General features: G+C 37.4%; 1 protein-coding gene across 3 annotated transcripts in view; it reads right to left on the bottom strand.

Moving 5' to 3' along the window:
- Positions 1-299: 299 nt before the first annotated feature.
- The window catches only part of LOC115991719 (mediator of RNA polymerase II transcription subunit 16), a 32,811-nt gene continuing 9,328 nt past the window's right edge, over positions 300-23,782 (bottom strand). The window contains exons 2-18 of one of the 3 annotated variants that reach the window (XM_031115587.1): positions 19,726-20,128; positions 19,262-19,330; positions 18,135-18,223; positions 16,341-16,453; positions 16,046-16,147; positions 12,980-13,070; positions 11,276-11,869; positions 9,725-10,343; positions 9,499-9,578; positions 6,964-7,046; positions 5,916-6,152; positions 5,142-5,313; positions 4,307-4,824; positions 3,961-4,137; positions 1,836-2,213; positions 794-1,529; positions 300-615 (exon numbers count right to left, since the gene is read on the bottom strand). In XM_031115587.1, coding sequence (XP_030971447.1) covers positions 1,389-1,529; positions 1,836-2,213; positions 3,961-4,137; positions 4,307-4,824; positions 5,142-5,313; positions 5,916-6,152; positions 6,964-7,046; positions 9,499-9,578; positions 9,725-10,343; positions 11,276-11,869; positions 12,980-13,070; positions 16,046-16,147; positions 16,341-16,453; positions 18,135-18,223; positions 19,262-19,330; positions 19,726-19,766 — 3,504 coding nt within the window. In that variant the 5' untranslated portion in view covers positions 19,767-20,128 and the 3' untranslated portion in view covers positions 300-615; positions 794-1,388. Of the gene's footprint in view, positions 616-793; positions 1,530-1,835; positions 2,214-3,960; positions 4,138-4,306; positions 4,825-5,141; positions 5,314-5,915; positions 6,153-6,963; positions 7,047-9,498; positions 9,579-9,724; positions 10,344-11,275; positions 11,870-12,979; positions 13,071-16,045; positions 16,148-16,340; positions 16,454-18,134; positions 18,224-19,261; positions 19,331-19,725; positions 20,129-23,782 lie in introns of those variants that run through there. The other 2 variants (XM_031115586.1, XM_031115588.1) reach the window with 2 other exon arrangements.

Raw genomic sequence — 23,782 nt, 5'->3', positions numbered from 1 at the left:
GTTTAGATTTTACACCTGAAGTTTCAAAATTTGAATTTTACCCACTAAAGTTTAGAGTGTTTGGATTTTACACCCTAACGTTTGAAATTTTGAATTTTACCTTCTAAAGTTTAGGAATGCTTGGATTTTACACCCCAAATTATGAAACTTTGGGGTGTAAAATCCAAACGTTCCAAACTTTAGAGAATAAAATCCAAACACTCCTAAAATATAAGAAGTAAATCCAAATTCTGAAACATCAAAGTGTAAAATCCAAATACCACGTTAGGGGGTAAAATTCAAATTCTGAAACTTCAGGATGTAAAATCCAATCACCTCTAAATTATAGGAATGTAATTTTCAATTTACCCTTAAGAAATTACAGTAACCAAAAGAAAAGCTTTGGCTCTTTTCCAATGTAATGTATTATAAAACCTAATAGGCATCTGCCAGCCGACTCAGGGAAGCAGCTTGTACTACTAAAGTAACAATCCTTTAATCACAAGCGAACTGTTTGCCTCTGCAACAATTTGCCAATTATATCCCAGCAGCCACAACAAAGATTCATAGATTTATCCATCAGGTAGAGATTTCCAGCAATACACGTGGAATAGATATATCAAGATGATTCACAATCTGCGAAGTGGAAAATGATGAGAATCAGCATATGTGAAAGCATTTACATAAAATTTGCAGTAATAGTCCTACATGTCAGAAGGCATCATCAAACAACAATACCAAAAAAATAAATAAATAAATAACAAAAGAAAAAAAAAGCGTCCAAGCTCAATGCTCAAAGAACCACCAGTTTTACCTGCACTCATGGTTAAGGTCCTTCACAGTCAGTCTGTTAGTGTTGACAATTTGCCCTCATGCTCAAAAGACTCATCTGAAATGCTATCGGATATACGAAAATTAGAAGTAAAAAAAAAAAAAAATAATCAGTACACATTACACATCCATTTTATTCTTGGGGGGAATACCCTGAGAAGGGCTAATATGTACAGGCCTGGGGCAAACATTGAGGGGCTTCATTCCTACTATTGCTGCAGAAAAACTTGGTCACATTAGAGGGGAGAAGACTAGTCATTTTGGGATAATATTGACCTAAAGCTCCAACTTGCAGATCCAACAGAAGATTCTTCTCGCATAATTAGAACTCAACAAAATTATAATTATAAATATAAATAAATAGGATTGCAACTATCATCAGATCCAAGTGAAGTGGACCACTGGGAAAGAAAATCTTCAGACTTTATCCCCAAAACCAACACCTCTCCTCTAAATGACCAGTCCGCATTATACTTGGTATATTGTCAATAATCAACTACGATACATGTATTCATCACCAAAGGACTGGTTCCCACATAACTAGGGACAGGAGAGCACCTAACAGATAAAACAGTCATCTATACAACTCGAACCCATGTTCCACCACACATTGGACAGCCGTAAGCCCAGCGGCTGATCCACCAACTTTCCCGGTCATTTTGATTAGGTGCAGGACCTGGTGAGGTAAAAGCTGAAGTCTGCCGCAAACATCTTATGCACTGCATCACAAGAAGTCCAGAATACAAAGATTAAAATGGAAAAGATTAAGCAAACAAAACAACTCGGAGGAGAGAAGGATGAAGAGGTGTAAGAAAAAGACAACAGCAAAATACACAAACACACACAAATGAAATATATGATTATACTCCCAGAAAGAAATTAGCTAGTGATTTTTTAAATTATCACTATCAAGTAACTTGAAGGCAAATGACACTAATTACCCATATAAGAAGCATTTGAATCCAAGACCCAACAAATAAAAGGATGAACAAAGAAGAAGAAATATGAAGATGAGACTATCAAACCTTGTACCAGACACCTTCAAGACCAGTCTTCCACACGGCAGTAACAACATCTCTACGAGAACCCATAATTCCCAGATATGCCCCAAGGCCAACAGAAGTGTTCAAGCCAAAAGCTGCATCTCTTTCAGACATCCTGCGCTTCCTTGGCCACAGGCTATGGGCACCATTATAAGCATCACAATTTTCCAACGAGTTGAAATCAAGCATGTCTCCAGAATTACTTAACTTAGGAGAGTCATCTACAGGACTCATATCATCTGGATCAGACCAAGGCCCACCATACATATTCCTCCTGTGCCACTCTTCGGCAGGAGGATGGAGTTCTAGCTCACGGAGTAACAGACCAGCAGCATCTGCACCTCTAGGCCGGGGCATATTCTACACAACCAATTAGAGAATGGTGGAAAAAGTTCAGGAGAAACAGAAAAAAACGTTAACAAAAGGAAGAATAAATCTATGGTTTTAAAAAATTCAAAGCAACCAGAGTCAAGACCGAGTTAAGGTCAAATCATAGTGCCCAAGCAATTAATTGTTGCATAATATCAGAATCTAAACAGCCCTTCCAAATTCTATCAGAAAGCACAATTGTCAGCAAAGTATGTTGCTAAGCCGGGCATCTAATATTAGTATCTGAAGCTGAGGGAAAGTTTATGAAAAAGACTGAGCATGCCATGTGTGGAAAGCAATTACTCTCATAAATCTTCCTGACTTACTCAATGCATCTCTCTCTCTCTCTCTCTAACTTATTCTTTCAGTTTCCTATTTAAGACAATATTTTATTTTTTTAATGAATAAGACAATGTTTATATTTATATAAGGTTGGGTTCAAGTTTAATAATAATTAGCAAGGAAAAAAGTTGTGACTTATTATTATTTTGAATTTTCTTGTTAGAGCACTAGCAACAGGTGTGTCATATTCCAAAATTTTAGCATTTTTAGCAGAATTGCCACAGTACAATTACATTAATAGAATGGCACTGTAGCCATTCTATTTCTTTTTTATTATTTTTTATCTCTCCTCCCACGCCTCTCTCTTCTCTATCCTTATTTTTAATTCAGATTTTTTTTCTCTCTCTTATGTCATGTGCTCATAATTTCCCTCTTTCTTAGTCTTTAATGACTGCTGGTCTTGGGAAGTCAAAAATGAAATAATTAAAAAAGAATAAAGAAAGAATATTTAAATGAAGTAGTAAAAGAATAGAAAATCTTATGCAGGACATATTGTAAAGTAATGTGTCAAAATAGATAAAGTAGATTTTGGTGTGTGAACATGATATTTGAGATAGAACTGCTGATGCTAATGATCTTATTATACAACGGAAATGCATGTACTATCATTTGTACATTATGCGTGACAACTTGTTATTAAATTCATATTTTAAAAATCCTATATATATACTAGTCTCTGAGCACGCTCTCACACGCGTGCTTGTGCTCAGAGACTCTTTCTATTTTTTTTTGTAAAGGTTAATAATTTGTATTTATCATAATTTAGAAACATATATTTTAAAAAATAAAAATAAAAAGAATAAACTTTAGAGATAAGCAGTAACTGTAATTTCTTCTTTGAACATGATGGGAAAAAAATCCTAAATTTTAGGAATTCTGTTTTTGAATTTAAAATGAAATTTGTTATTTGACATTTATGACTCTGTTTCTAAATGAAACTACCTTTCATTAATGAGAGTATATTTAAACCACATAAAAGTCTAGTTGAAAGAGGGAAATCCTCTTATATATAGTATATATATATATATTACAAGAAGTACATTTGTAGAGCTGATATATAATTTTTTCAAATAATAATTAGCAGTGAAGAAAGCCGTGACCTAATATTGTTTTGAATTTTCTTGTTATACAATGGAAATGCATGTGCTGTCAGCAAGCAAGCACAAATGTATTTATATTGTAATATTTTTTCATGCATTGAACGGGTAGACAGCCAGTTTTACCTAAGGAGAAAAGAAAGAGTTGTTTAAATGAATTTACTATATTGCAGGCTTTCAAAGAAATGCAGACTAATTTTATAATCTTTGGGAAAATCTTTAATAACTACAGATAGCCAACCTCATTCATCTCCATAATCAGTAATTCATTCAGAAAATTAAATCATAAACATAAATACCTGCATATGAGGGCCAAGAGATGCTTCTACAACCTCTGGAAGTACTGTATAATTCCCATCAATGTAATGCAGCCGCACCTGGATGTTGCTGCTCCCCACCTGAGAAACTGGCAAGGGATGTGCCAGGGCAGCGGTTCGCCGACAGAGGTCCATAAGTATGAGGAAAAGGACCTTTACCTGCATCACATCAATGCATAGTGTTCTTAATGTCAAATATTTTCTCCTTATAGAACATGAAATGAAACCATTTTTCTTAGTTCATGAATCAAACAAAAGAAAATTTTCATATATTGGTGCTTCATTTTTTTTGTGGAGTTAGAAGTAAAAAGAAAGAATCATCTTTCACCTCCTCAAAAGTGTATCCTTGACCAGCATTTCCATATCCTAATCTTGACCGGACACCAGATCCTTCTTCCACTCCTTTTACCCCAGGTATGAGTTGACTAGCTCGAGCTACCTGACCATCATCTGACCTGGCCATGGATGAAGATGGCTTTGCAGACACAGAATTGATCTCCTCCACCTTGGCAGAAGCACTAGGTTGTGGTTTTTGCATATTTGTATCGGCATTTCTTTGTGCAGCCCCAAGAAAGCGGGGAAGTGATCGTCGGAAGAAAAAACAGAAAAGCAGAAGTTGGCATAATCGATGAAGGAAATGGCAATCCCCAATGAGCCTAACAGCTGGTGTTCCTGGAAAAGTTCCTGTGTTAATGCTTATCGGCATGAAAGATGATGGACCACTTATAGGGTTAGGAGTTGAATTGGACACTCCATCAGTTGTGCTACTAATCTTAGCAATAGCACCTTGTACCCAGGCTTGCATTTGGGTGCTTCCAGTGGAGCTTGTGGTACCACTTTGACCTCCTGGACAACAAAGCATCAAAGTGTGAGAAGAATGTAGCAATGATATAATGAAGAAAGAGGAAACAAATTAAAGGAGCTTCTGGTTTCTCATGACTTCATCACAAAACACATCAATGACAGTGAACAAGACAAATAATTATGCAGCCACCCTTGCCTCTTAAGTAGGTACAATATAGTAACTGATCAACATGTGATCAAATTTTATGGTGTATCACGTTATAGAAATTGATGTCTTCTACGATTGAACCATCAAAATAAATTTTGTTCTTTTTTCTTTAGTTTAATTTTTAAGTACAAGAAGACCAGCACATACTGACCCTGACTTGGTGCAGGAGTTGCAGAACTTTGGGTAGGACTGGCCACCATATTGCGATTGCTTCCAGTGCCAGCAGTAACAGCATGACTGGCCAATGTGCGACAGAAACTTGCATAGCGCCTCAAACGTGTAATGAAATGCGAAGCTAGATCAAGAACGGCATCAACATAAGCCTGCATTAAATTGTAGCAATTAGAAAAGCTCAAAACTGAATGAGAAAAATATTTCCAGTCAAATTCTATTTTTCACTAGTATAAGATCAAATTCTTAACAAAATAGAACTTCCATATCAAAGGAGCTGACTGATAGAAAGGGACACCTTTGGCCAACTAAATGACAGTGCTTAGGTTAATGCTACAATTACAAGCCCATGAGGTCTAGCTAAAACGGCTCCGGTTCAAAATCCACTGGATGCATGTGTAAACTTACCAATTAAAAATAAATATAATAAACTGTTCTGTTTAGGTCACACTTTCCCAGCTACTTGGCCCAGATAAACACAAACCAATTATACTGAAGACAGCAGTCCTCAGTATCTACTGAAATTTGTACTTTAGCAACTAATTAAATAATAAAAGTAAAATACATTGCATGCCACAAAGAACAACCACACCACATTAAAGGCACTTCTGGCTTTATGAAACAACGGAGAACCAATCAGCAGCATCAGCTGATCTTAGTGTTTAAAATTTCAACAGGATCAACTGACAGGAAAAAAAGATAAGGAAATGGAAGGACTGATGAAAATGAGAAGTCAAACAGAACCAAATATAACCTGAATACTCTGAACTAGAGCTGGTTCAACAGCCATTATTTCAGGATCAATGCCAGATAACGTCTCACCAGATGCCTGCCATGGCTCAGCTACTAAAGCCGAAGGATTTATCAAAGCTGATTCAATTCCTTTCCCCAGCATATCCAGCAACAACCTTGCTTGCATATCAAGAACCATTGCTCTAACTTCTTGAGCATTTGTACCTTCAAGTAGCCTGCATTTTATCCTGTCTAGACTCTGCATCATGCAAAACCAGGTTTCATATCTTCAATAAAAACTACAAAGCAAACAAGTTAGTGAGCATCAAAACAACTTCCCCTTCCCCCCCAAAAAATAATAATAATAATAAACCACCACCAAAAAGAGGTAAGTGGCAGGATGCATCACACAGGACAGGACAACTCTGCGCTACATTTAGAATTTCAGAATCCTATAATGCAGGTGATTTTTTGCCGGAGAAAACAGGGAGGTCACCAATGTAGACTTATCATATCAATTCAAAGGTAAGTTCAATATCCAGACTTAATCAAAGGTCATTTTAAGGTTATAAAAGCATGAGAATATCCTCAAACAGATAACATTTGCACTGCAACATCATACAGCTGCAGCAGAAACTTATTCATGACTGTATCATACCTTCCCATGCATCGCAACTTGCACAGAAATTAGAGGAACATATCAGATCACAGCATATTAATTAATAATTTTTGTCAGAATTCTTAACATATTTGCTAATAGTACCTTTCATTTTTTCATGGTATGAGTGTTAGGACAAGTAATGAACAACACAACCACAAGATAGCAAAGAACCACAAATAGGATAGAAAGTTTCTAAAAGCCACAACCCCTAAGATGGCATGTAATCTCCAGAATACACATTTTTTAAAAAGAAAAAGTAAGAAGAACCCATTATAGCAAGCAATACAGTGTTCATAATGGTAAGTAGCAAATTGACAACAACAAAAATCCATAAAAGCTAAACAACGCTAATGATATCCAAAGAAAGATTCTTGACAATTTAAGATGGCAATAGTCCAGAGTGACGTACAGGACCATACTGTTGCCTGTGCTGTGTGGAAGGAAGAGAATGAAAATCCGCATCCAAGACTGCAATGACACTGTTCAGAGAAACTGAAAGAAAGAAAGAAAGAACCAATGTCATAAACAAGTTGGTTCTGTCATCATTTCATACAAATGCTCACGTGGAAGATGCATAAATGATGATAATAATAATATATCATAATATTTATCTTCTAATTTCTCTCTAAGAAAAATAATGCTATCGATGTTAAGGATTTTCGGCCTATTAGTTTGATCGGGAGTGTGTACAAGCTGCTGTCTAAGATGTTGGCAAATAGACTGAGGGTGGTGTTAGATAGTCTCATCTTTGAGTCTCAAAATGCTGTCGTTGGTGGGAGACAAATTTTGGATTCAGTGCTTATTGCTAATGAGTGCCTAGACAGCAGATTGAAGAGCCATGTTCCCGGGGTGGTTTGCAAATTGGACATTGAGAAAACCTATGACCGTGTGAATTGGGATGCATTGTTCTATCTGTTGGATAGGATGGGTTTTGGGGTGAAATGGAGGGGATGGATTAAGGCTTGTATAAGTATTGTTCGCTTTTCTATTATTGTGAATGGTTCTCCGGTAGGCTTTTTTGGAAGCTCTCGTGGGTTGAGACAAGGTGATCCGCTGTCCCCTCTTCTCTTCCTTCTTATTATGGAGGTTCTAAGTAGGATTTTGAAGAAAACTGAGGATTGTGGTCTGTTTCGTGGTTTTCATGTGGGGCCATCTAACTCTATAGGGGTACGCATTTCACACTTGTTGTTTGCAGATGATACCATATTGTTTTGTGATGCTTCTAGAGATCAGTTGTTGTCTATTAGGCTGGCTTTGACTTGCTTCCAAGCATTTACTGGTTTGAAAGTTAATGCAGGGAAGAGTGAGATTGTTCCGGTGGGGGAGGTTGGAAATTTAGATGCTTTGGCTACCATGCTTCGTTGTAGGGTGGGTAATTTGCCTATGAAATACTTGGGAATGCCGTTGGGAACCCCATACAAAACAGCATCTGTGTGGAATCCTATTTTGGAGAGGATGGAGAAGAAACTTTCTGGTTGGAAGCGTTTTTATTTATCGGAGGGGGGGAGACTTACCCTGGTGAAGAGTACTCTTTCTTGCCTTCCTACGTACTATCTATCTTTATTTGTCATCCCTGTAGCTGTGGTTGATAGATTGGAGCGGATTCAGAGAAATTTTTTATGGGGAACTTCAGAGGAGTGTTTCAAATATTCTTTGGTGGCTTGGGAGAAGGTGTGTTTTCTGATAGAGACAGGTGGTTTGGGGATTAGGAAGTTAGTGCATTTTAATAAAGCCTTGTTAGGGAAATGGTTATGGAGGTTTGGTCGAGAAGAAACTCGTCTCTGGAGAAGGGTTATTGCATATAAATATGGAGAGGGTCAAGGGGGGTGGACTACTAAAATATGTAGAAGGGCACACGGATGTGGTTTGTGGCGTGGTATTCATGATGGTTGGGAGAGTTTCTCCAACCATGTGGCCTTAGTGGTGGGTGATGGCACTCGTATTCTTTTCTGGCATGATAAATGGGTTGGAGATAACTCACTAAAAAGGCTCTATCCTCAGTTGTATGTGTGTTCTAATGACAAAGAAGCTTGCATCTCGGATGTTTTATGCTACCAGGAGGATGGTAATGTTAGAATTTGGAATTTGAGATTTCATAGGGATTTTCATGAAAGGGAATTAGAGGATGCCTACTCTTTCCTTGAGTGCATTCAACCTCAGATCCCTAGGGGTGGTGGGAGTGACACTTCTCATTGGTGTCTCAAAGGGAATGGCAAGTTTGATACCAGGTCCTATTATAATACCATTAGGGGTGCAGCTGTATCCATTTTTCCATGGAAGGGTGTTTGGAAAGCTAAGATCCCTAAGAGGGCTTTTTTTGTGTGGACAGCAGTTCATGGGCAGATCCTTACATTGGATAATCTTATGCTTAGGGGACGCATTTTGGTGAATCGGTGTTGTATGTGTCATTGAAATGAGGAAACTGTGGATCATCTTCTCCTCCACTGTCCTATAGCTCACTCTTTGTGGATTTATATGTTTCAGATCTTTGGGACTCAATGGGTCATGCCAGGCTCTGTAGAAAGCTTGGTGTATTGTTGGAGCTTTTGGCTGGGAAATTTTAATTCAGACATTTGGAATATGATTCCTGGCTGTTTGATGTGGATTGTTTGGACGGAAAGAAATCGACGCTCTTTTGAGGAAACCGAGAAATCCTTGGTTCAATTACAAGCTCTATGCCAAAAGACTTTATTTGATTGGTCTAGGTGTTGGGGCTTCTCGGATTGTTCCACTATCTTGGAGTTTATTTCGTCTCTTAGTATTGCTCCTTAAGTTTATTCTTGATGTTTGTTGCTGTTTGTTTGTTTGTTGCTTTTCTTTGTGTTCACCATCATGAACACCTTGTATTTGCTTTCTTCTATTTTTCAGTTTGATTAATAAAATTCTTATTACTTATCAAAAAAAAAAAAAAAGTCACACCAAACTGTAGCAAAAATATTCTTACCAATGCCATCCTCTGCTGCACTCTGTGTACAGCCAACAGCATCCCACCAATCAACTCCAACCAGAAGGCTCCACCAAAATCTGTTCCAACAAACAAAATCAGCATCACAATGCAAAATATTGAGATAATTCTGACAACTGAGATGGAAAAATGCATAAGCACTATTATATCAACTATCAAATTTACACCTTGCAGATAATATATCTCAAGTGGTTTCAAAAAGTACCTCTCAGCAATTGCACGCTCCCAGGTTGATGAGTTGGCCTTCGCTTGACTACTTGGGACAGCAGGAGGAAGAACACGAATTATCTTCAACATAGTACGGTCCTTGCTAGTGTCATGCCAAACAGAACCTGAGCAGCAGCTTGTAGAAGAGAAGGCAGGAGCAGCAATTGCAGATCCAACATTAATCTGGTAGTTATCAACAGGTGCAAAGTTTGGACCAGAAAAAATGTGGACCCCACCCCGCAGAAAAGCAATAGCAATCTCACCACCATGAGCAGAATAGACAATTCGAGCAAGTGTCCTTACATCACTTGGTAGATCAAAGGGATCAAAAATGACCTTTTTCCTCTTGTCAGCACCAGAATCAGATATCTTCCTTGCATCAGAAGTTGGTCCTGTTGCAGCTGCTTGGTGAGATTTAAAATCATTAGTTGGTGTAATGCTTGTATCCACTTTGGACACCCAAACTGTTTGCATGGGTGCCTGCCCACCATAACTAGAAGTGGGATTTCCAAATATTTGATGGAGGACAACAGGTTTAAGAGATGATTCCCAACGTTGCACTCTCCACCCTGTGATCGAAGGACCCTCATCCGGATCATAAGGGGACATGTACTGTCCTGCACATGTGAAAATTGTTATTGATTAAACTCCTAAAGCCACTAAATCTTTTATCACGGGATAGTGAGGAGACATGGACAGAAAACCATATGTGTATATGTTGGTTTGTGACAGACCAAAAGGGACATGAGTTTTGCTGTTTAAGTTTCATCTGCCTGTCTATGCACTCGTGTCATAGAACAATTGAACATTAAAACAAATCAGAGAATAAAATGGAATTAGGAAATGGCCAAAAGACAATTAATACACGTATCAGAGTAAAGAACCATTAAGTATAGAGTAAAAATCCACAATAAGGGTATGACACAATCTTCTCCACCTTTATGAAGCAATTAAAAACCTTTCAATTAAATGGTACCCGGGCTAAAGTAAGACAGGACAGGGCATTATGTTAACATGTGTCCAAACTTATATGGCCAGAAACTTGAGAATCAGTAAAACAAGATAAAATGCAAGGAACAGATAACAAAATAATTTCAACATAGGGTAAATCAACCTGAGTGGCCGCTACATTATATTAAGTTAGCAATTATTTGAATGAGGGAGCAGTTATTACCATCTCGGATTGTTTTCTTGATTCCATAGATTTTCTGCCTAGCAAGTTTTAGTGCTCACTAGGTTCTAACTTTTAAGGAGTCCAGCCTTTATATACTTCCCATATACATGGGATGTATACATTGGCACTTTCAAAAAATTATTTACCATCAAGAAAAATCGATATCTTCTTACATGTCATAGCACATGAAGAATATGCACAATTACAAGGCAACAATTAAAAAGGTTTAAAAAACACACTATCTGCATTATCAATGCCCCAATTTACTCAACCAAATATAATTAACAAACAAATGATTGCTCCGCTTTAGCAGAAGCATGACATTGAATTTAAAAAGTAAATAAAATACTTTCAAGACAGAAAACAGAGAAGTACCCTCAACTATAACAACAGCTAGCACAGAACCGCCACGAGTTGGATCAAAGGCTACTGCAGTAACCCCAGAACCCCATGTAGTGGTTGCTGCAGATTGAGCTGCAGCCTCAGGACTCACATATGCAGAAAAATTTGAAACTGGTGAGCAATGAAGTGGCACTGTCTCGCTGAGATCTTGATCTGTCCTTTTTCCTTGCTTTGCTTCAGATATTAAATATTCCTGCCAACTAAATAAATATGCAGCCAAAGGGGCAAAACCTGGCCAACATGGAGGGTTAAGAGAAGGTGGAACCCCATTGCTCAAACTTGTCTTTGGAGTTGCTTGAAATGCATTTCCAGGACCAGGAGTCACCTCCCAAACAACTACGGTGGATGGGTTCACGATAGGAACACCTGCCACATGCATGGCACCACTATCTGTTATGATGGCATCAGCAGCCATGATCCCGCTAGGTCCAGCACCCAAAAGTCCTTTGCTTGTGCCAAACCACTTAGACACTGCACCATTATGACTAGAAGGCCACTGGGACCAATGAAGTTGAACAGAGCCTGATGAGAAAACAGAACAGACGCAAAGAAAGTTGGGCCACCGAGCTGAAACAAAAACCAAATATTGCATCAGATGTAACATTCCTGATGCTGTTCTGATTTATGAACTCAATCTGCTTACAAAATAGACAAATAATTGGGAAGACATTATCATTCATCTTCATCATAGTAAATGGTACAGGCAGCCATAATACCTAAATAAGATTGTAAAATATATTAATAATTTCAACAATCAGTTAATTTCATAGTCTAAAATCTCACCAAGATCTCTTGAGATACTGGAATATCTAAGTATTGATAATAAGAAACACTACTGATATTTTAAAATATCAATCATAAATATATTGGCTGATTTCTCATAAAATTTCAGCAAAATATTAGAAACAGCACACAAATATATGTAAAATAAATGAAAAAGGAAAATTGTGAAACACACCAGGTGTTCCATAGGATTTATTGACCAATACTTAGAAATCTATTAAATATCATACTCCCTAGGAGCCATCCCTTTTTTTCTCAGCAAAAATCAGGCTGATAAATAATCAAATATCACTCAACACAAATATATATATATATACACATCTCAGACGGTACATCAGAAACCTAGGAAAATATCCTCCAATATCAGCAATATTTTCAAATTTTCAAAACCTTGAGTATTTTAAAGAATCATATTCTTGTGGTAATAGAAAAGAGAATGGATACAATAATTTTTCTCATTTTCTTTTAAATTATATGGCTTAGCTATATATAACTTTCAAAACTATATGCTTCATGTTTGCAACTTTGCATATGGTCCACCTTAAAAAAAAAAAGGCTGAATGCCAAAACATGAAAACTATCAGCAGGGGGGAAAACAATTATATCCTACTCAAAGAATCTCGTGCTACTAGATCATGTAATTATGAGTACAAAATTAAGAAACTATAACCAGAGGACCATTGAAGATCAAAATTAAGCCAGTAATCATCAAATTTATTAAGCTTCTAAAATCTGAACCACCTAGTTTTAAGCTTGCTACTAACAAACAAACAACCACAAACTACAAGTTACATATGAAAAATTGCACCACATAACTTAAAATTCCTAGGCTCATGGGCCATGGCAGCATCATAAACCAAACATTGTAAAAATAGATTGCAAAGAGCAACAAACCTGAAGTTTGAGACTGCTGCGAAAGGAATTTTTCCTCAAAAGTTGACTTTGAGCTTGTGGAAGCACTGGATTTCGAGGAAAGCCACCTATACTGATTTTTAAAACAAATACAACAATAAAAAATGCTTAAAAAGACCAGAATCCAATTATAAAGAAAAGAGTTGAACATACCAGAACTAGTGCAGGACAATGACTTAAAACAAAACACAGAGTAACCATTTGTGATATAAAAATTTACCCAAACTGCCCATAAGCAAAAAAGTAACAATATGCTAAGACATCAGAAAATGTGACTTTGCACTATACAGTAGTGGAAGAAGGTGAAAAAGCCTATGAAAATGTCTTCAGAAAAATCTTTTTGAATGAAGCAATCTAATAATAAGTTATGAAGCACCTGCTGAAAGCTCTTGAAAAGAAAATTTTTTGGAGGGACAATAATATTACTCAAATGAAAGGCTCTGCATTTAGAAAAGAACAAAATGGTCTTCATATCTAGGGGTGTCCATGGGTCGGGCCAAGTCAGTTTGGACTCCACATATCATATCGGTCATTGGGTGGTGAAGGATGAAACCCATCACTGACTGAGCAGAAAGAGCAGCTCAAACTTGCAGGTGTCCACCGGTGGTGGTCAGATTCAGTCGAAACCGGCTAAAAAAGGCGATGGAGAGCAGAAACATCCGAGATTGCAAGATCTCCGTTGTATCTGATTGGAGATCTGTGAGATCTCCGACCAGATATCAGAGATCGTCTCAGCCAATCTGGGAAAATTTTTTACCGGTATTGCATCTTCATTGGGCAGGTCAGTTTCAACGGATTCCCAAGTGGGAAAGCTGACACTTGACCCATTTGAGGCAGATTTTGGACTGTTGAACCTGTCGCCACCATCAAAACCAGCCAAATCCCAAAAAGTCAGTCTGGGTTGAGCAGGTGAGTCAGTTTGAGTGGGTATTTGGACAGTCATATTCATATCCGAAGATGACCTGATTATCCAGACCTCTCCACTACTGCATGCTTTTTTTATTTCTTCCCCTGGTTTGGCAGCTACTGTTGCCTATGCATTTGCCTCTCTATATGATGCAGTTCATTTTTAAAGCTAGCTGCTACTAGCTTATGTTGTATAATAAGTAGTTCCTTTTACTTTTAATAGGCTTTATCACTTGTAACAGAAAGTTAGTTAGCTGATAGGTTGTTAATGATAAGTGCAATAGCCTATTAGTTAATTAGAGAAGTTTGTTAGGCTTTGGCCAATAACATGGCAGCCACATGGTGGGTTCTTGTAACTAACTCAGCAGCTTGCTTATGTAACTATAAATAGTCAAGGTTACCCTCATTGTCACTAGTTGAATTTGAATCCAAGAAATCTCAACCTATGAGGTATTATTCCGAGAGCGTGTCTCTTGAAGAGCTAGTTCATTCTTTCTTTTCTCTAAGCAACTTAGCTTTCTAAAACATCTTTCCTTTTCACCATTTTGGTCCATCGCTATATTTGTCAAACCATGGGAATCAAACCCTGGACTTCCCAGATGCTGGATTTTTTACATATATTTTTTATTTGATGAGTAAGAAGAATCTTTATTGAAAAAGACTACTTCATGCGATAAGATCACAAAGCAGTTGAATAGTACAAGAAAGAGAAAAAACAGAAAAATATGCACAGAAGAGGAGAGTTAATAAACAATGGAAGGAAATCACTATCTAAGCCTCCTAGCTCGAGACCAATCAAACAGAGAACCAATAAATGAAGCAAACAGCTGATCCCCCAAACTTTCCACATCTCAAACATGCATATATTACACTCCCTTCATATACACCACATCAAACACAACGATTCCCAAATGTCTAACAAGTGCTTCCCCAAGCAATTCCTCCAACCAAAAAGAAGATCTAGCACTGTTCTTTGTAAAACCCAAAAAACCCTAAAGGATCTAAAGACAAAACACCACAACTAATAAGTCTACTCACATTGAATCAATAAATGATCCATTGTCTCCCCACTACATCTGCACATACAACACCAATCAACAAAGGCAAAACCCCCTCCCCAAATTATCACCGAGTATCTTTCCCCATGCTACAGTCCAAATAAAGAAAGAAACTTGCCTAGATGCCTTAACTCCCAAATACCTTTCGAGGGAAAGATGACAAAAAAGGAACCTCTTAGTGCATTATAATGCAAATGGATATCAAAGCCCTTGTTCTTCTTAAACTTCCACCTCACACGTTCCCCATTCTCTGTTGAAGGGCTACTAGATCCCAAAATATGAAGAAAAACCACCACTGAACCCAACTCCCAATCATTCAAATCCCAAATGAACCTCAAATCCCAACTACTCTCTTCCACCCCCTGACTCACCAATGAAAACTCTAAGGAGACCTCCCTATCAGTGGAAATCTCATACAAAATCGGGAAAGCCATTTTGAGAGGTTGAACACAACAACAATCATGCCAGAACCTCACACAACTCCCCACCCCAACCTCAAACCGAGTGTATTGACTAAATGCTTCCCAACCCATTCTAATATTGCTCCAAAAATCACAACCATGTAAATCCCTACCCAACTTAGAAGTCCATCCCCCCCTCCCGCCACTCTTTCCCAAACTCCATAGCTACCACCCTCCTCCAAAATCTTATACACACTCCCCACCAAACTAATAGGCCGGAAATCTCTAATTTTTCCCTTCCCATATGATGGATGTAATGAAGAATAGGCTTATTGCTGAATACCCCCTCCTTATTTGAATGCACTCAAAAGTCAAAATTTCAAATTTCCCTGCCAACACTCATTGCTCACGTCCAGTCGCTACAAATCACAGCTCAGAAGACTTTATGCCTTATAATAAGTTGTTTTCCCATTTGTTCAAACAAAATTAAGATATCTCAACTCTATACCATAGTTAGATCTTCTGGATTTATTTCAGTTGACATGACAAGAAGCTTAAAAACAACTATTAGGAAAACAAAAATGTTACAATTCAAGCACCATACTACATCATGATAATTGATGAGCAAAACATATAGATAAATAGTTTAGCAGATAAGTAGAAGACAGTAATTTCTTGCATACCGGAGACACCCCTGATAACCACTTTGTAACAACAGCAATATCCTGTCGCCATTCATGTTCAGGCAGCCAGCAGCTAGCATCACGTACCAGATTAGCTGGCCCCTGAATGAAGAGATCATATATATGCTAAATGAGAATATGCAACAACATATAAACAATACTAGACATACAATCAGGATAAAGAGGTTAAACAGAGAGAAGTCAACCAATTGAGAAAAAGCATGCTAGATACATGCAACCAACAGCTTGTCAGGGAAAGGCATCTACTTAAGTAGTTGGAGAAAGTTTAGCTTACCTGAGAGGGCTGAGTCCAAATAGTTATCCTCCCATGAAAATTAGCGATTAGCAAGGCACGAGGGCAGGAAGTAGGAGACCATTCAATAAACTGAACAGAATCACGAGGAGAATCTGCAAAAGATATTCAATGCAACCAATCATAATTGACAAAATTAGACCAATTCTCCCCCACCCCCTTTTCTCCCACCGCAACACAAAATAAATAAATAAATAAATAAAAAGCAAAAAACCTTGTAGAGCATGACAAACAATGAATTATGTTAAATTACATTTGGTATACACCAAATGGACACCCTAACTTTTACCAATCTTATAAAAAAATCAGACTATTAGAAGTATGTGGTTAAATGATTAAATTTACCATTTTTCAATAACTTAAGCTTTTAGAACAATCGGTAATTTAACATAGTAGCAAAGCAAGCAGGAGAGCCTAAGTTCGATCCCCAACTTTACTCTACCTCCTAATTTAAATGTTAAAAATCCCACAAGTTGGGCCCCACTTATTGAGGGAGAGTTTAGACCCACACGTGAGGAGTATTAGAATTATAATTAAATTCATCATTCCTAATAGCTTAAGTTTTTGAGAGACTTGGTAATTTAACACAGGCAACATTCCATATGTAATGCAATGACAACAATGAAAATGAAAACAGAGAAAATGTAAACTAACAAATCAATTGCAAAATAAGACATGTTTTTTAATCATGTCTTAATTGCATATCGTATGTTGAGGTTTTTAGGTCTATCTAGGCACAGATATAGCCACAAATAAAAATTGCAAAATTATAATAAGAACTAATGGTCATCTAATTCCACATATACCAGTCCATCTGATTTCACAAACACCACTCCATTTAAATTCTGGAACCAACCAGTTCAAATGATAGCAAAGAAAAGCATAATTGGGTATGAGGGTATCAAAAAAGGTTGAACATACATATGCTAATTCACTAATAGTTCAGCATACCTATGCTTTAAATTAAATTTTATTATCAAAGAATCACATCATTTTTTGCCGCCAAAAAGACCTATATATGCACTACTAAAAATGTTTAAGCAATTTAGAGCATCATATCAAATTTTAGTTGCCCTTTGCATTCTTTATTCTTTTTATATATATATATATATATATATATATATATAAGTAGCCCCTTTGCATTCATATTAAAGAAAAACTAATTTTAAGAGTTTTCAAGCTCAATGAGTTGCAAGTTTGCAACTTGTCTCTTCTTTGTATTTTTATTTTTTTGATATTCTGGAACTACTCAGTATTCAAAATCATATGCTTACACAATAATATGACAGCCATGAGTCCCAAAAACAAAAATGCTTACACAAAATTAGGCAAACTATCCAAAGACCAGAAGTTCTCTCTTCACAACAAATTTTAAACCTAATATCTCTTAACTTTTTCTTTCATTCATATGGCTTTAGCAGAAGCATTAACACCTGCTCTCAACTTGAAAAGGGGCACTTCTTTAACCCAGGCCTTTTACTGGTAAAGTAAGAGCATTAGCGTTCCCCAATTTTCAGATTGTTCAAAGTAGAATAATACAAAAATATAGGAAAACCAGTTGGCCCATCACAATTATAAGGAAAAATATTAACAGAAGCAGTTCAGTGAAGGATCAGAACACTGAGCATTGAGCACCTATTTTTCAAATCCCATGACGAGTAGTTTCCCAACCTCACAAAAGTAAAACACCCAATGGACAAATAACAATTGTACATCAGAACATCAAAAGCCATAATTAAATTATACAATAACAAGTGATAATGATCATCAAAATACCAGCTGTGACATTGAACACTGCACACTCAGTTGGTCGCTCTGGAATCACAATATGTATGGGGATCCAAAATGGTGGATTTGCATTAGAACTGCAAAAGCAAAATATGAACCAGAAAATTATACTCATAGGAATCAATTTTCACAAGCAGGATAAGAGGGAAAGAGAAAAGGGGCCATGGAAAATTACTAATGCCAAAATAAAGAACCCTCCCATCACCATCATTGAAAATGGCTGTATACAATTCAGAAATAGAGTGATGAAAGCATGGCTATTCAGAAACTAGGGTTCTCCAAACTTCAATATGAGAGAATTTCTAATCAGCAAGAGATTGATGTAATGTTTCAGGACATATGCATAATAACATATGGTGAAAAGCTACAGAGCTACAAAATCAAGTTCTGACACTCAAGGTAATTGTGCAGTTGATATCCTTGTGCAGTGCATCTCAAGCTCTTGACATGTATAACTTTGCAACAAGCGGACACCAAATCTGTTATCAAGAAATAAGGCAACATAGAAGATGTCTGCTATGGGCATTATCAATGTATTATATTTATCTTGGAACTCCCCATATCACACTATTTTCTTGTGATTGATGCAGACAGAAAATTAGATTAATTGATGTTGTTGGTCCTGATTGCTGCTGATTGATGCTATTCAGGAGATTTGATGGCTATTTGAATTGTATTTCAATATATGATATGATCTCACTATAATTTTATGTTCTTTCCATGTTTGATGTAATTTGGGGACTCTTTACAGGGCCCAAAGTTGATTCTTGGGTTCCTATTATGCTTGGTGCTGATTCCAAGCAGCCCCAAGTGTTGATGCCTAGATTCTTTCTATTTTTCCGTTTTTATTGCTTGAATATCCCTTTGCTTTATTCTTTTTCTTCTTCTTTTTCCCCAAACACAACTACACAAGTCACCTCTTCAAATTTATTGTTAGATCTTATCGCATATTATCATATGGAGTTAACTCCCACAACGGATGTTCCCTCAATGCTCCACATGGATTTCAGAATTGACAAGTGAAACAAAATTTTGAAGATGCTAAAAAATGATTACCTGACATATTTCCTTTTTTTTTTTTTTTGGGGGTGTGGGGGGGGATAGAGTACACTAACCTTGGAATTCTTGCACAGGTCTCTGATGCACAAGCTATAGCATTCAGTTTTCCACACCAAGCAACAGCACTAGAAATGCAAACAAAAGTAATATTGATACAAAAGCAAAGCTTAAATACAACTACAAATGTACAAATAATTAAATGTTCACAATCAGATAAACAAAATATATAATTCAATGCAAGACAAGCATATCAAATGGAGAATCATATTATAGATCTATAATATCACCCAAAAAAAAAAAAACCTAGATCAAATAGAAATACTACACGTTCTTATGACAATATGTCCACAAATTCTTATGTAAGAAAGACCATGGCTGAATCAATGGCACAAGAAGATATCAAGGATCTGTCAGGAAGTCAATTATTTACTTCCTGACAGATCCTTGATATCTTTCTCCTCATAGTACAACTTACATAAGTTTAAATGCAAATTATATTGCATTTGGGAATAATGCACACCTTTGAACTTTAAACTCTGGATCAGAGCAAGTTACAATCATTGAAGGACATACCCCAAAATGGAAAGATCAATTAATTGACAAAGAGTGCTTCAGTTCCTCTGTAGTAAAAAAAAAAATGGATCAGAGCAGTAAAGATGGTGTTCAGGAAGTAAAATAAGGAAAATTTTGGGAGCATGAGTCTGAGAGTTCAAATGATTAGGGAGGACTTAGAAAAGGATCAAAAAGATCTTCTCAGTTGTCCAGGAATGCCTAGGCTCCTGAAAATGGAAAAGGAATTGTTGCATTATTATATGTCAATAGAAAATGCTGAGGCTTTTCTGAGACAGAAATTGTGGAGTTTGTGGGAAGGACTTGGAAAAGGTTCAAAAAGGTCTTCTCAGTTGTCCAGGAATCCTAGGCTCCTGAAAAAGGAAAAGGAGTTGTTGCATTATTATATGTCAAAAAAAGCTAAGGAAGCTTTTCTGAGACAGAAATTGAGGAGTTTATAGATAAATACTGGGGATCAAAATACTGCATACTTTCACAAAATGGCTAGTGTAAGGAATGCTCAGAATTCTATTAGGTGTATTACTGATGGAATGGAAATATTGTTGATGGTGTTAATCAGATCAAGGAAGTTGCTGTTAATTTCTTTAAATCTCCTTCATTCTACTAAGACTGGTAATGATTAAGATGTTGAACAGAAAATTAAGGAGGTGCCAAGGTGGTGCAGCACCACATTTCAGACTATCAAAAGAGGCCTTTTCAGAAGCAGGTGACAGCAGAGTTGATAAAAAAAATAAGAAAGTCGTGTTCTCTCTCAAGAATGACAATGCTACAAGTACCGATGGGTATACTCCTCTTTTCTTCAGGCACGCTTAGGGGATGAGGTCAGTGCAGCTATCTTAGATTTCTTTTGGAAAGGCAGGTTGCATGCAGAGGCAAATGCAACTATCATTACTTTGGTTCCTAAGATCCTTAAACCCTTCAAAAATGAATGATTTAAAAGTTAAAACCCAGTGCTGCTTGTGATACCATTTATAAATGCATCTCCATATTGCTTGATAATAGATTGAGAGTTGAGCTAGAGGATTTCATTAGCCCTGAACAATCAGCTTTTATTTCTGGCAGGAATATCTCTGATAATATTCTTTTTGCTCATGAACTGGTGGTTATCATTGACATTCATCTAAAGCTTATAACTCGGTTGAATGGAATTTTATAATTGAGGTCTTGAAGGCTATTGATGTTCCTGATGAGTTTGTTTTTTTTGATAAGTAAAAGTTTATTGATCTCAAAAAATGGAACACCCTAGTACACAGGGAGTGTACAAGGGTTCAAAAAATCAAGAACAAAAATTACAAGAATCTAAGAAATCAAGAAAGGATGGAAAGGATTGGTTCCGCAAAGCAGCCAACCAATCCATTAATGTTCTAAAGAAAAATAGCTTCAAATCTGATATGGATCTCTCCTTATCTTCAAAGCACCGACTATTTCTCTCCCTCCAAAGGCACCACAATAAGCAATGAGGAACCATAAGCCATATATACCCATTTCGATGACGGCCAAAACTGCCTTGCCAACATGCTAGAAGCCCCACTACATATTGTGGCATAACCCAACTCACTCCAAACAACCCGAACACCATAGCCCACATATCCATTGCAACCGGGCAATGAAGAAAAAGATGATCAACCGATTCCCCATTACACTTGCACATGTAGCACCAATCTAATATCCAAACCTTCCTTCTTCGTAAATTGTCAATCGTTAAGCATTTCCCTAAAGCAACAGTCCAAACAAAGAAAGCTACTCGAGAAGGAACCTTCTGCTTCCAAATGCTTTTCCAAGGAAAACAATAGTCAGTAGGGCCCACTAAGAGATTGTAATAATCCCTAACTGTGAATCCCTTCTCTCTAACAGACTTCCAGCACATTTTATCCTCACCAAGCCCTCTAACCGAGACACCATATATGGTATCCATGAAACTGGCCAGTGCCTCTAGTTCCCGAGCATGCACACCCCTAAAGAAACTTACATCCCAAAACAGGATTCCGTTATCAAACTTCATAACCTCAGCCACACTAACCTCTTGATCTCGGCAAAATCTAAACAATTCAGGATAGCTGACTGCAAGAGAAGTTTCACCACACCAATGGTCTTGCCAAAATTTCACCCTAGACCCATCCCCAATCTCATATAGAATGTGTCGAGAGAAAGTAGACCATCCCCGACTAATATTTTTCCACAAGCCAACACCATATGGACCGTTAGTAGGTCTAGTACACCAACTTCCCCATTCACAGCCATATTTCACAGCTATCACTTGCCTCCAAAGAGCAGCCCTCTCCATCCCAAATCTCCATAGCCACTTCCCAAGTAGAGCTTCATTAAAAGGTCTTACCTTTCTTATCCCCAAACCACCCGAAGCAATGGGTGTGCAAACAGTAGCCCATTTGACCAAATGGAATTTTGGTTCATCACCAATGCCACCCCATAAAAAATCCCTCTGAAGTTTCTCAATTCTGTTAGCCACAGAAGCAGGAATAGGAAATAAAGATAGAAAATATGTGGGTAAGTTAGATAGAGTGCTTTTAATTAAAGTGACTCTACCTCCCTTGGATAAGTACAAACGTTTCCATCTTGCTAATCTCCGTTCTATCTTCTCCAGAATTGGGTTCCAAATTGATTTATCCTTACATTTAGCTCCCAAAGGAAGGCCTAAATATTTCATTGGAAGGGTACCTTGTTTACAACCAAGGACATTCAACAATAAGTCAAGATTATGCACCATACCAATAGGAACCAGCTCTGACTTGCCCAAGTTTATCTTCAGACCAGAAACCGCCTCAAACCAAATGAGAATCATACGGAGAAACAAAACTTGGTCCAAATCAGCATCACAAAAAATTAAAGTGTCGTCCGCAAAGAGCAAATGGGACACCTCCAAAGATCTTCCCTCTAAACGACCCACAGCAAAACCTGACATGTGACCATCATGGACAGCCTTATCCAACATTCTCCCAAGGGCTTCCATCACCAAGACAAACAACAAAGGGGACAATGGGTCTCCTTGTCTCAACCCCCTGGAGCTCTCAAAAAACCCACAAGGAGTGCCATTTATCAATATAGAGAATCGAACAGTAGATATACAAAAGAAAATCCACTGCCTCCATTTAGCAGAGAACCCACTCCGTTCTAGTAACTGCATAAGAAAACCCCAGTTGACATGATCAAAAGCCTTCTCAACATCTAATTTGCAAAGTATCCCTGGCAAACCAGTTTTCACTCTACTATCGAGGCATTCGTTAGCAATAAGCACAGGGTCAAGAATCTGCCTGTTCCTCACAAATGCATTTTGAGAAGGAGAAATTATATCTTCCATGACCGTGCGAAGTCTGGTGGCTAAGACCTTGGCAATGATTTTATAAACCCCCCCAACAAGACTAATGGGGCGAAAATCCTTGACTTCAATTGCTGGATTTTTTTTAGGGATGAGAGTGATGAATGTTGCATTTAAGCTTTTCTCAAACTGACCTTTAGCAAAAAAAATGGTGAAATACAGCCATAAGATCAGTTTTGAGAATACCCCAACATGCTTGGAAGAAGGCCATTGGAAACCCATCAGGTCCAGGAGCTTTGTCACCATTAAAATTCTATATGACATCCAAAATTTCTGCCTCCTCAAAGGGTCTATCTAACCAATCAGCATTATCACCGGATATCCTAGGAAATACCAAGACTTCTGGAAAAGGTCGAACAACTTGCTGCTCCGAGTATAAATTCATAAAGAATTGAGTAATACAATCAGCAATCATACCTTGATCAGAAGACAAGGTTCCATCAACCATAAGGCTCTCAATACCATTATTTCTTCGATTGGAATTAGCCATTCTATGAAAAAATTTTGTACTTGCGTCCCCCTCCCTCAAGTGTAGCATTCTAGACTTCTGCCTCCAACTAATTTCTTCCAAAAGAATAAGCTTTTCAATCTCGGTACGGAGATTAACTTGTTCTAACTTCTCCTCAACTATTAAAGGTTGAGTCTCCTCTTTAACATCCAAGTCATTCAATTT

Source organism: Quercus lobata, chromosome 5, assembly GCF_001633185.2.
Source record: "Quercus lobata isolate SW786 chromosome 5, ValleyOak3.0 Primary Assembly, whole genome shotgun sequence".
In the NCBI taxonomy this organism is placed as follows: domain Eukaryota; kingdom Viridiplantae; phylum Streptophyta; class Magnoliopsida; order Fagales; family Fagaceae; genus Quercus; species Quercus lobata.
Note: the sequence above shows the minus strand (reverse complement) of the source record. Positions and strands in the feature narration are given on the sequence as shown.